The 13,126-nt window shown below is 46.1% G+C and overlaps 1 protein-coding gene across 3 annotated transcripts in view; it reads right to left on the reverse strand.

The window, feature by feature from the left end:
• MCC (MCC regulator of WNT signaling pathway) overlaps positions 1–13,126 on the reverse strand; it is a 652,269-nt gene that overhangs the window by 466,583 nt on the left and 172,560 nt on the right. The window contains exon 1 of one of the 3 annotated variants that reach the window (XM_063964139.1): positions 3,012–3,614. The exons of the other annotated variants lie outside the window; for them this stretch is intronic. Coding sequence (XP_063820209.1) covers positions 3,012–3,110 — 99 coding nt within the window. The 5' untranslated portion in view covers positions 3,111–3,614. Of the gene's footprint in view, positions 1–3,011; positions 3,615–13,126 lie in introns of those variants that run through there. 3 annotated transcript variants of the gene reach the window in all.

Below are 13,126 nucleotides of genomic sequence, written 5' to 3' on the forward strand. Positions count from 1 at the left end.
AAAATCTAACTGGAGTCTGGAGGAGGGTCATAGGGGGAGGAGCCAGTGCACACCACCTGATCTGAAAAAGCTTTACTTTTTGTGCCCTGTCACCTGCGGAGCCGCTATTCCCCATGGTCCTTTCAGGAACCCCAGCATCCACTAGGTCGATAGAGAAAACATATTGGAGCTGATTGGCTGGTGCGTCATCACCTTCCACTTATCACTGCTTTATCACTTCTCCAGGCTTAATACATCTGCCCCTGGTTGACACGCTGTCGAGCTACCCGACCGCTGATACTGCAGACGGGCGACCCGGCGGTGGGGATGAGGTGATGGGGGGAGTTAAGTTTCTTCACTCCCCCCGTCACCTGGCGCCATAGCAATGCATGCTAATATGGACAATCTCGTCCATGTTGGCCTGCATGCATAAGCAACGGGGCACCAACGATTAACGAGCGCGGAGCTGTGCATCGTTAATCATTGGTACCTACACACTGCACGATATGAATGAGAACGTTCAACGTTCATATCGTGTAGTGAGATCTACCAGTGTCTAGGGCCCTTACGGTGCCCATACACCTAAAGATTTATCTTCCAATCTGGCTGGTTGAAACGAAAATCTGGTAACGGATGGGAGCAAATGACATGGATGGGAGCAAATGACAGTTGACCATCCATCACCAGATTTTCGTTCCAACCAAACAGATTGGAAGATATGGTAAATCTTTAGGTGTATGGGCACCTTAAGAAAAAATAAGAACGGATAAATATTCCAAAAGTAGCCCAACTCTGGGTAGCACAGTGGTCAATATTGTAGTCCATATTACTGCTTTGGAATGGCCGGGTTTCACTTTAGCCAGGCCCCAATTTGTGCAGAGTTTGTATGTTATTTGCCTATGTTTCTCCAGGAGCAAAGAAGGAAACGGGCTTGAATGTGTGTGTAGGGCAGAGAAATTACCATCAGCTCCAATGCATAAGGTACCAATGTGAATGACTAAATATTACTGTGAAGTGCTGTGTAAAATGTTGGCACTATATAATAATAATCCTAACAAAGTATGAGTCATACTGTATTTTGTGTAGCTGTGCTGCCGGGGCCAATGATGCAAGTAGTAAGGCTAAGACAGGGACAGACCACTGCTCTTCCAGAGGGGGATAAGATCACCTGTTGTACTTTCCCCCTTTATATTGCTGTCTGCGTAAGGAAGGTGGAACGTCAGTGTTGGATATATACCTACTAAAGACACGGCGGTACCTAATTAGAAATTGTGCTGCAGGTCTGTGGAAAACATATCAACATAATGTATCTTGTTTTGGCGATAATGATGGTTTCCCAGTATAAGCCATTCTACAGACTCCCTCATACCAGTCTACATATGTTCAGTAGAAAAAGAAAATGGACCCATATCTAATAAACTGTGACCATCATACTGTATGCCTCCATGATTAGAAAAAAAAAACACTTAAGAAAAATACTCAGGGTAGTTAAATTATCTGTCAAGCATTATATTAAATATGAATATAACAAAAGGAAGCAAACACTTTCTGTAATGACCACAAAGTATTTATGGCTCATAACACCCATACGCTGGCCACATATGAGAAGTAACTACAGTGTTCTGACTGTATCAACCTTAGGCCAGTGCAAAACACAGAACCACATTCAGCAAAACAAACCAAGAGTGAAGGTCTATCCACAATTCACCAACTCAAGTTCAACTACTGAGGGACCGCAGAGAATGTGCCTTCACTCTGTGACCTTGGGCAAGTGACTACTCTTCCCTGAATGAAATGTCAATGTATCACCAAGTGTAGATCAATGGTATGAATGCAGTAACACGGACATTATTCCCTGGCAGCAATCACACGCAGGAAGATGTACTATTTAATGCCCAGTCTGAGGAATGTACAGTGTTTCGGCTTTCTGCTGTCTGCTAAACGTGCTATTCAAGGTTATCCTCTTATTTGTCTCTATGAGACTGCAGAATGGCAGGATCATGGTCCTGTTTGGAAGAGCCCGACAGCGCTTCCCTGCTGTCAGTTTTTGGTCACAAGTGAACGGCAAGATAAAATCTAAACTCCAAGGCAATACCTGAAGTACAGAGAGATTAGATGCAGACAGCCTGTCATTCACAGGCATTGCTAGAAGCTGCAGTCTGGTCAGATTACATTCACACTTTCATGAACGTTCTACTCAACTTTGTGTTGCAAAAACATCTAGCACATGAATGGTTAAAGCAGCCACGTTTAGCCACTTTGGCTGCCAGAATATGCCAGCAGTTTTGTTCACAACACCTATCTGGCCGATCTCGTGTCGCATTTCATGTTTAATGATATCTGAGTAGAAATAACAAGATTTAGGGAAGTTGAAGTTGAAGGGTTTTGGCAGGAGTTTAAAGCATGCTAGATGTGGCTGCATTTGTAAGGGCACAGCAGGGAAATACCCCCCCTCCCCAAATACAAAAAAAAGAAGGAACACTTCCAAGGCATCTACTTCCTTTCCCCATCCCCCATAAAGATATCACTGAGGAATAGTTCTGATAGCAGATGAAGTGACAGCGGAGATTGGGAGTTTATGTGGCAGCTGTACGCTGCTTACAGTTTATTATTTTATTTACAGAGCAGCCCTGTGAAAGTCTCAGTCACCACCATGCACTGACCTTTACAGTCACTTAGAGGATTTCTGTGTGACAAGGGGCATTACAGAAGGTGAACAGGCAGAGTATAATGAGTCCCAGAAGCTTGCAATCTTCCCTTTTTCTCCAGGAAAATTTGAAATGTTTGCAGATATATATAAGAAAATGCTTGATCCAAAACTTAAGGAAAATGACAATTCTAACACCAAAAACCAGTCCAGCTTGCTCCATGACTCAATAGGCAGGACGCATTTTAGACAACCTCTTATTGCTCTGCTACTGTCCGTTCTCCCCTTTCCCAGACAATGAATACATCTTTGAATAGGCAAGTCTCTGATGTACAGAAAATATACACCTCATCTGTCAATTCACAAGATCTGAATGGTAACTTACCTCACCGAATTCAACATTTGCCTCATCCCCATATTGAAGCCCCAGTGCAGCATTCATGGTTCCAGCAGGTAGCGTGTAGGTGTGCAAGGCTTCCTGCATTTATGGCACAAACATTTCAGAGGGATCCTTGCTGCACCTCCGGGCTCCACTTCCTAAACAGCAGACATCATACGGTCCAGCCAGCCGCAGGCTTAACTTTTCTGTGACATGCAAAACAAGAATCTCTTGCACACATATATACAAGCGGATGCTAAGCCTGGGGAGATCAGGCTGGCTCTGCAAGTACTGTACAAAGACATACGATTACGCTAAAAACACAGCAGCACACCAACAGGACTTGTGATCTGCTCAAGATGAGGCGCTCAAGTCCATGTAAAACCTGGGCTGCAGCTGTGCTTGCCTCTAGCTGTGTGCTGGCCTCTCTGTGGCTTCCAGTGAGGACACCTCCCCCCCTGTAAGCTCACTGTGCGGAGTTCACTCTACCAATTCATGTGACCAAAAAAAAAAAAAAGAGCTCTTTACAGGGAGCACCTCCAATACAAAACCACTCAAATGAAAGGAAGACAGTTCAGCCGGACACTTTACTGTAAAGTTTCTGGTTTCTCTTCAGATGTGGATGCAAGGCTTTGTGATCAAAAACAGCTGTCTGGCTGCTGGCCACAGAGTGAGGGGGCGGTCCTGGAGCTGTGACACACACCGATACACACACCAAAGGGGGAGTGGGGGGGCAGCATGCAGAACATTGTATCAATTAAGTATCTCCTTTCAAGTAATTCTGTACACAAATGTGCTTATAGCAATAATGTAACAGCTACAAAATGCACATCTAGTCTGTGTTGCATTTTCTTGTCACCAAATACTTACGGAAATTGATCTATGAAGAACATTATCTGTGCAATTTGTTATTAAAGGGGGTGGTATTCATGTGATCGGCGGTCGGGAGACCAGCGGTCACATGACCTCCACCAACATCCCGCCCCCTCACTATTCCAATGGTCGGCATGCCGACCAACAGGGACTATTTCCACTCGTGGGTGTCCACGACACCCATAGAGTGGTAATAGAACCGAGCCCGCAAGGAGCTTGCTGCACTGGCCCCTCCCCGCCGGGATCCCGGCGTCTGTATGCTGCCGGGATCCCGGCGTCGGTATGCTGACCGGCAGTCTCCTGACCGCCGTTCATCCATTCTACACCCATTAAAGGAAAGTTAAACTTGATAAAATACAAAGTACATTTTCCTCCATTACTTCATTATGCAACAGGATGCTCCAACAAAAAATTAATAACAATAATAATAAATAATATAAAGTTATTTATAAATAGCGGTGCACAAGTTGCTGAGAAAAGAAAAGGTAACAAACAGAAGTTTGCCTTCATTAATTGTTACTAGAAATAAAGGCAGCCGGAACGTGTGCTACACATTATAGAATATATTTTGTAGTTTGCAAAAACGACCACCAATGTGTTTATAGCTTAATGCCAACAAATACACCACTCTCCTAACCAGCGGGGCCAGTAGTGTTCTATGCATTCCCGGCCGGTGACTGGGGAGTGGCTGGAGTCGGCAGGAGTGTCGGGGGAGTGCCAGAGACTGCGTCGAAAGCTGCAGTTCCACTGATACTGGCAGTCAAACATCATCAGACATTCTGAGTAACCAAACCATAGTGCAAACAATGCCGGCTCGATAGTGCGCCTTTGCCCACACCATGACGGATTACAGCTGCAGCCGGTGGGCATCTTAATAGACGGCACATCGGCTGTAGCATTAGCATAAATTTGCAGAAGTGGCTGTGACAAATTCCGCAGCTGCTACTGCTTACCCACCTCTAAATCAGGTGTGGATCATAGGGTCGACAGTAACTAGGTCGACCACTATTGGTCGACAGTGACTCGGTCGACATGGTCATTAGGTCGACGTGAACAAGGTCGACATGAGTTTTTTACATTTATTTGTGAGTCGTTTTCTTCGTAAAGTGACCAGGAACCCCAATTAGTGAACAGTGTCCACTCACCATGCTTCGGGCAAGATTACTATTCCCAATTGTAGTCCACGTGGATCGTAAAGTATGAAAAAGTAAAAAAAAAAAGAAAAATTTGGAAAACTCAAGTAGACGTTTTTTCCGTGTCGACCTAGTGACCAGATCCCCTCTAAATCTGGCCCTAAGTGAAGAGAGGTGGAAGAGGAAAAAGTAAAATTCCCTTTTCAGGCATTTTCTCATACACTGAGTAGAGAGACACCAAGAGTCCTGCTTAATACATATCCTTGTGCATGTGCAAATGTAGGTGGACACATGGACATAACAGAAACTAAATAGGCGCTGAGCCTCTAGTTTACACATTAGGCCCTTATGTCAGCTATATTTTACATGCTCATTAAAGTGGACCTGTCCTCACTACAGATACCTTGCATATGCGTACACATCTGATTCCGGCCCATAGTTTAAAAAAATATATTTTTTTTAAAAAGTCAGAAACTTCAGTTATTGTGATGTGGATAACTAGACCTGTGCATATTACCTAGATTTTGTATTTAGAGGAAACAAATTTGCTATTTTTTGGGTAAACTATTTTGCACTTTATTGGATAACAGGTAGAACAAACGCCACAAACTACCTTCACAGCTGGTTTATTTTTGTATTGTAACTCAATGGCTTTCATTGAAGCAAGCAGACGTAATCCTTCAGTTTTTTTTTGTTCTTGAAAAACTATCTGAAAGTGGATACTAGAGTAGGGGTCACTGGAAGGGGATGACAGGCTGGGAGAGATGGAGAGGATGACGTGCAGGGGTATGCTAGAAGGGAGAAGACCAGAAGGAGGGAGGCAGGAAGAAGGAAGAAGTCAGGACAAAAATGCTGTAGTATGCAAGTAATGCAGTGTGCTTAAATGCAGAGTGTAGGTACTAGGAACAACATTATGGGTTTAGTGTCCATAGAACCTATATTATTTATATTTGTCTAGTAAGCATGCCACACATGGGAATAAGCCGAGTCTCCCTTTTAGTAGATTATAGAAAGATTTTTTTAAACAAGTGGCAATTTGCAGCTGCACATATCACCCAACGTCACAGATTTTCCTGTACATGTCTATGGGTATGATGTTGGTGATCACTAAGCGTCAGAGACATGGTCAGAACACTGGCAGACTGCAGCCTTCGCCTCTAGCTGAATACCCCCTTTCTGGATTAAATGTAGAAAAGAATGCAACGGGGGCGGGGGCAGAAAATGGCCCAAAAAGTAATTATTTTCTTGGTGCGGCAGGTGTCCCGGGCGACTCTGCTGAGTAAGCCTTCTTTTTTGCTCAAATTGTACGTGCTATCCACTTACTTAAAACCACCAGAAGCATGAAAACTACATTGCTAGCACACACGCATCAATGGGGATTGCGACAGTCTCACTCTGTGTACAAAGAGCTCTGATGCGACCGGCTGCGGCTTATACTCAGGCCAAGTTCCACTGTGCTTCATCTGCGACTTTGTACAAGTGCAAAACCATGATATAAAATCTAAAGAGAAATACAGAATACTACTCCTCTCAGAGTGTCTCAGCCGCACTGGGTATCTTGCGTCATATGAGCAATAAGTGGAGACACCTGCAGCAAGCTAATTCAGTCACTTTTAATGCAAGCAGGGAAACACCACCTATCTTCTGCACCAGTTTTCATAACTGTCCCTAAGTAACTCTCCAATTGGCTGCAACTCATTTGCTCGCATCCCAGAATGGAATAAAAATAATAAACTAGTTAATGTGTTTCAACCAGACAAATGTTTGCTGGGCGGAACATTTTATCCCTTCACTCCCTTAGCAGTTGAATTTCAAAAAAATCTGGCTGCAAATAACTGTCACAGTCTCCAGACCACGCAGGTCACATGGTCTTGTTCAGCCAGCGGGTGCACAGGGAGAGTTCATCAACTGTCAATTTTCCAGAGCACAAAGGTGATGCATTGAAAATGGTAGGTGGACATTTTGGCATATAACTCCGTACCAAAGCAACCAATTACAACTTTTCTGCAAATCTAAGGACCAAGACCTTTAGTTTAAGATATGATGTTCCCGGCTCAGACAACGGCATCATAGAAATAAGTCACTCATAAAAGTCATCCTTCTGCTATTAATATATAGATTGTACTTTTTAAATATATTAATACAGACAGCCTTTTTACAACAGTAAATATAAATTACTTACCTACTCTCCAGGATACTAGCTGCCAATGTAATGCATGGGAAACATTCCACTAGGCATGCTGCTTTGAAAATAATTAGTGTGGTTAAATGATGTTTGAATAGACAATAATAATTAACTGAGTACTTTTTTCTTCCTAGCATGTTTAGAAGTAGAAGAGTGCAATATATATTAGTTACTAATAAGATAGCATTTGTGTGTTAATATTATGTTTGTTACTTTGTGCCGTGTTACATACAGGTTGCATACAAATAGTAAAAAAAAATAGGATTTTAATACCTACCGGTAAATCCTTTTCTCCTAGTCCGTAGAGGATGCTGGGGACTCCAAAAAGGACCATGGGGTATAGATGGGATCCGCAGGAGACATGGGCACACTAAAAGACTTTAACTGGGTGTGAACTGGCTCCTCCCTCTATGCCCCTCCTCCAAACCTCAGTTATAGGAACTGTGCCCAGGGCAGACGGACATTTCGAGGAAAGGATTTTTGTTAAACTAAGGCGAGAAACATACCAGCCCACACCACAAACACCGTACAACTGGATTAGCAAGAATACCAGATAACAGTATGAACTAACAGCAGCAACAAGCTGAACACAACTGATACACAACCTTTGTGCGACCTAAAACAACAAGTATCAATACAAACTGCAAGAAACAGTCCGCGCTGAGATGGGCATCCTCTACGGACTAGGAGAAAAGGATTTAGCAGTAGGTATTAAAATACTATTTTCTCTTACGTCCTAGAGGATGCTGGGGACTCCAAAAGGACCGTGGGGTCTATACCAAAGCTCCAGACCGGGCAGGAGAGTGTGGACGACTCTGCAGCACCGATTGAGCAAACATGAGGTCCTCCTCAGCCAGGGTATCAAACTTATAGAACTTAGCAAAAGTGTTTGAACCCGACCACGTAGCTGCTCGGTAAAGTTGAAGTGCCGAGACCCCTCGGGCAGCCGCCCAAGACGAGCCCACCTTCCTGGTAGAATGGGCCTTTACTGACTTCGGCAACGGCAACCCAGCCGAAGAATGAGCGTGCTGAATAGTATTACAAATCCAGCGTGCAATGGTCTGCTTGGAAGCAGGATTACCAATCTTGTTGGAGGCCCACAGGACAAACAGTGTTTCCGTTTTACTAACAAGAGCCGTCCTGGCGACATAAATTTTCAAAGCTCTTACGACATCAAGAAATTTTGGGACTGCCAAAGCCTCCGTAGCCACAGGTACCACAATAGGTTGATTTATGTGAAACGAAGAAACCACCTTCGGCAAAAATTGCTGACGAGTCCTCAAAACCGCTCTATCCACATGAAAAATCAAATACGGGCTCTTGTGAGACAAAGCCGCCAATTCTGACACTCGTCTGGCAGAGGCCAAAGCCAAAAGCATGACCACTTTCCAAGTGAGAAACTTTGACTCAACCTTTCGCAAAGGTTCAAACCATTGAGACATAAGAAACTGTAACACCACTTCAAGATCCCACGGTGCCACGGGAGGCACAAACGGAGGATGGATATGCAACACTCCCTTCACGAAAGTCTGAACCTCAGGAAGGACGGACAATTCTTTTTGAAAGAAAATAGATAAAGCCGAAATTTGCACTTTGATGGAACCCAATTTCAGGCCTGCATCCACGCCTGTCTGCAAAAAATGGAGGAACCGACTCAAATGAAACTCCTCCGCAGGAGCCGCTTTGGTTTCACACCACGACACATATTTTCTCCAAATACGGTGATAATGTTTTGCCGTGACCTCCTTCCTAGCCTTAAGGAGAGTGGGGATGACCTCCCCGGGAATACCTTTCCGAGCTAGGATCTGGCGTTAAACCTCCACGCCGTCAAACGCAGCCGCAGTAAGTCCGGAAACACGCAGGGCACCTGCAGTAACAGGTCTTCTCGAAGAGGAAGGGGCCAAGGATCTTCTACTAGTAACTCCTGAAGATCTGGATACCAGGCCCTCCGTGGCCAATCGGGAACAACGAGTATTGCCTGAACCCTTGTTCGTCTTATAATCTTCAACACTCTTGGAATGAGAGGAAGAGGAGGGAACACATTAACCGACCGAAACACCCACGGAGTTACCAGGGCATCCACTTCACTGGCTTGGGGGTCCCTTGACCTGGAACAATACATCAGAAGCTTGAGGCGAGACGCCATCATGTCTATTTGAGGAATTCCCCAATTCCTTGTTACCTCTGCAAATACCTCTTGATGAAGAGCCTACTCTCCTGGATGGAGATTGTGTCTGCTGAGGAAGTCTGCTTCCCAGTTGTCCACACCCGGAAGGAAGACTGCTGACAGAGCGCTCACGTGCCCAGCGGAGAACTCGTGGCCTCCGCCATTGCCGCCCTGATCCTTGTTCCGCCTTGGCGGTTTACGTACGCCACCACTGTTATATTGTCCGACTGGATCAGGACAGGGAGACCCTGAAGAAGGTCCTTCGCCTGCAGGAGGCCGTTGTAAATGGCTCTTAACTCGAGAACATTTATGTGGAGACAAGATTCCTGGCTTGACCATTTTCCCTGGAAACTTCTTCCTAATGTGACTGTACCCCAGCCTCGGAGACTTGCATATGTGGTCAGCAGGACCCAGTCCTGGATTCCGAAATGGCGTCCCTCTAGAAGGTGAGAAGCGTGCAGCCACCACAGGAGAAATCCTGGTCCTGGAAGATAGACTTATTTTCCGGTGCATGTGTAGGTGAGACCCGGACCATTTGTTCAGCAGATCGCACTGAAACACCCGGGCATGAAACCTGCCAAACGGAATGGCTTCGTAAGCCGCAACCATTTTCCCTAGCACTCGAGTGCATTGATGAATCGACACACTTGTCGATCTCAGAAGTTCCTTGACCATGGTCTGGATTTCCAGAGCTTTGTCCGCCGGAAGAAATACTCTCTGTAGTTCCGTGTCTAGGATCATGCCCAAGAAGGGCAGCCGATTTGTCGGGATCAACTGAGACTTCGGCAAATTTAGAATCCTACCATGATGTCGCAGAACTGACAGGGAGAGTTCCACATTTCTTAGCAACTTTTCCTTTGCTCTCGCCTTTATCAGGAGATCGTCCAAGTACGGGATAAATGTGACCCCCTGCTTGCGAAGGAGTACCATCATTTCCGCCATTACCTTGGTAAAAACCCTCAGGGCCATGGAAAGCCCAAACGGCAACGTCTGAAATTGGTAATGACAATCCTGCACCGCAAATCTTAGGAAGGCCTGATGAGAAGGATATATCGGGACGTGTAAGTAGGCATCCTTTATGTCGACTGGCGCCATATAATCCCCCCCTTCTAGGCTGGAGATCACATCTCGAAGAGATTCCATCTTGAACTTGAAAGTTTTCAAGTATGGATTGAAGGATTTTAGGTTCAGAATCGGTCTGACCGAGCCGTCCGGCTTCGGCACTACAAAGAGGCTCGAATAGAACCCTTTCCCCGTTGGGACGGGGGAACCGGTACAATGACCCTCTGTTGACACAGCTTTTGTATTCCAGCATTTACTACTTCCCTTTCTGGAAGAGAAACTGGCAAGGCAGACTTGAAAAAGCGGCGGCGGGGGGGGGGGGGGGTATCTCCTGAAACTCCAGTTTGTACCCTTGGGAGACTAGGTCTAAAACCCAAGGATTCAGGGCCGATTGAACCCAAACCTGACTGAAGAATCAGTGTCATGCGGTGGACTTGGTAGAGGCGGGGGGAGGACTTTTGGTCCTGGGTACCAGGCACGGCAGGTGACCTCTTTCCCCTTCCTCTACCCTTTGAAGCGAGGAAGGACGAGCCCTTTCCTTTTTTGTATTTATTAGGCCGAAAGGACTGCATCTGATAATGGGCCGCCTTTTTCTGTTGTGTGGGAACACAAGGAAGAAAAGATGACTTACCCGCAGTAGACACCAGGTCAGCAAGGCCATCACCAAACAAGACACTACCTTTAAAAGGAAGAGCTTCCATAGCTTTCTTGGAGTCGGCATCAGCATTCCATTGATGAATCCACAGCGCCCTCCTGGCCGAGACCGCCATGGTATTGGCTCTTGATCAAATGGTGCAACAGATGTTACAGGTGTATATGCGCAACAAAACTTAGTAGGCAGCTACAGGTGTGCAAAATAGAAGTGTATCCCACACATCAAACAGAACAATACGTATAGGCAAGAATAGTGCACAACCAAAAAAGCGCTCACCAATTACCATGATACCCCATGTGTGACATGACGAACATAATGGTATGAAATAATTACATTCACCCTTAATAGGATGGTAATCCTCAATGGTAAAACAGATGGAAATATAATTTTCTGGAAGATCCTTTCCTTCACATGCAGGACACAGGTAGGACTGATTAATCCTTAATTGACCTGAAACGTCACGTTGGGTGACGACTCCCATTTCTCCCTGTCGTCAGAGAGGCAAGGACATGCCATAAAAATTCTCCTGGGAATCTGCCACCTTTTGTCAGGCGACTCCCAAGCCTTTTCACAAAGAGCGTTCAGTTCATGAGTTGGGGGAAACGTCACCTCAGGCTTTTTTCCCTTATACAAACAAACCCTCTCATCTGGAACAGGGGGCTCTTCAGAAATATGCAAAACATCTTTAATAGCCACAATCATGTACTGAATACTCTTAACTACCTTTGGATATAAAGTAGCCTCATTGAAATCAACACTGGAATCAGAGTCTGTGGGGTATATGCAATAGCGGGCGAATCGCGGCATTAGATCCGCCTCTGTGTGATTCGCCCGCTATCGCCAGCCGCAGCCCTGTCGCCGGGACGCTGGTTTCACTATATTCAATGAAAAAACGATTCGCCCCTCCCGCAGGCGGATCCAGGCCAATCGGCGAGCAGTGGGCGTAGTGAATTCGCCTTCCTGCCCAATGGCTGGAACGGTAAAATCAGGGAAAAAAATGGCGTGAGGTCCCCCCTCCAAAGCATAACCAGCCTCGGGCTCATCGAGCTGGTCCTGGTTCTAAAAATGCAGGGGAAAAATCGGGCAGGGATCCCCCGTATTTTTAAAACCAGCACCGGGCTCTGCGCCTGATGCTGGTGCCAAAAATACGGGGGACAAAACGAGTAGGGGTCCCCCGTATTTTTAACACCAGCATCGGGCTCCACTAGCTGGACAGATAATGCCACAGCCGGGGGTCACTTTTATGCCGTGCCCTGCGGCCGTGGCATTAAATATCCAACTAGTCACCCCTGGCCGGGGTACCCTGGGGGAGTGGGGACCCCTTCAATCAAGGGGTCCCCCCCCCCCAGCCACCCAAGGGCCAGGGGTGAAGCCCGAGGCTGTCCCCCCCCATCCAATGGGCTGCGGATGGGAGGGCTGATAGCCTTTGTTGTAAAAAAAAGATATTGTTTTTTCCATTAGTACTACAAGTCCCAGCAAGCCTCCCCCGCAAGCTGGTACTTGGAGAACCACAAGTACCAGCATGCGGGAGAAAAACGGGCCCGCTGGTACCTGTAGTACTACTGAAAAAAAAATACCCAAATAAAAACAGGACACACACACCTTGATAGTAAAACTTTATTTCATACGTCGACACACACATACTTACCTATGTTGACACGCCGACTGCAACGATCTCCGACGATCCGAGGGTACCTGTCAAAAAATTATACTCACCTTCCAGCGTCCGTCCAGAGGTCCAGGTCCAGTGGTAAATCCACGTACTTGGCAAAATAAAAAACGATCAGCGAGCCATACGTACTAGAAAGGAGTGTAATGTTTTCACATTACACTACTTTCTCCCGAATGCCGGGACATCACGTGACTCCTGTCACTGACGTCCCTTCAGCCAATCAGGAAGCGCTACTTCCGTGGCGCTCAGCTGATTGGCTGGACGCCGTCTGTATTCTGACAGCGCCTTGCAAAGCCGCTCCATTACTTTCAATGGTGGGAACTTAGCGGCTAGCGGTGGGGTCACCCGCCGGTCACCGCTGACCGGCGGGTGAC

This window comes from Pseudophryne corroboree, chromosome 1, assembly GCF_028390025.1.
Source record: "Pseudophryne corroboree isolate aPseCor3 chromosome 1, aPseCor3.hap2, whole genome shotgun sequence".
Taxonomy (NCBI): Eukaryota; Metazoa; Chordata; class Amphibia; order Anura; family Myobatrachidae; genus Pseudophryne; species Pseudophryne corroboree.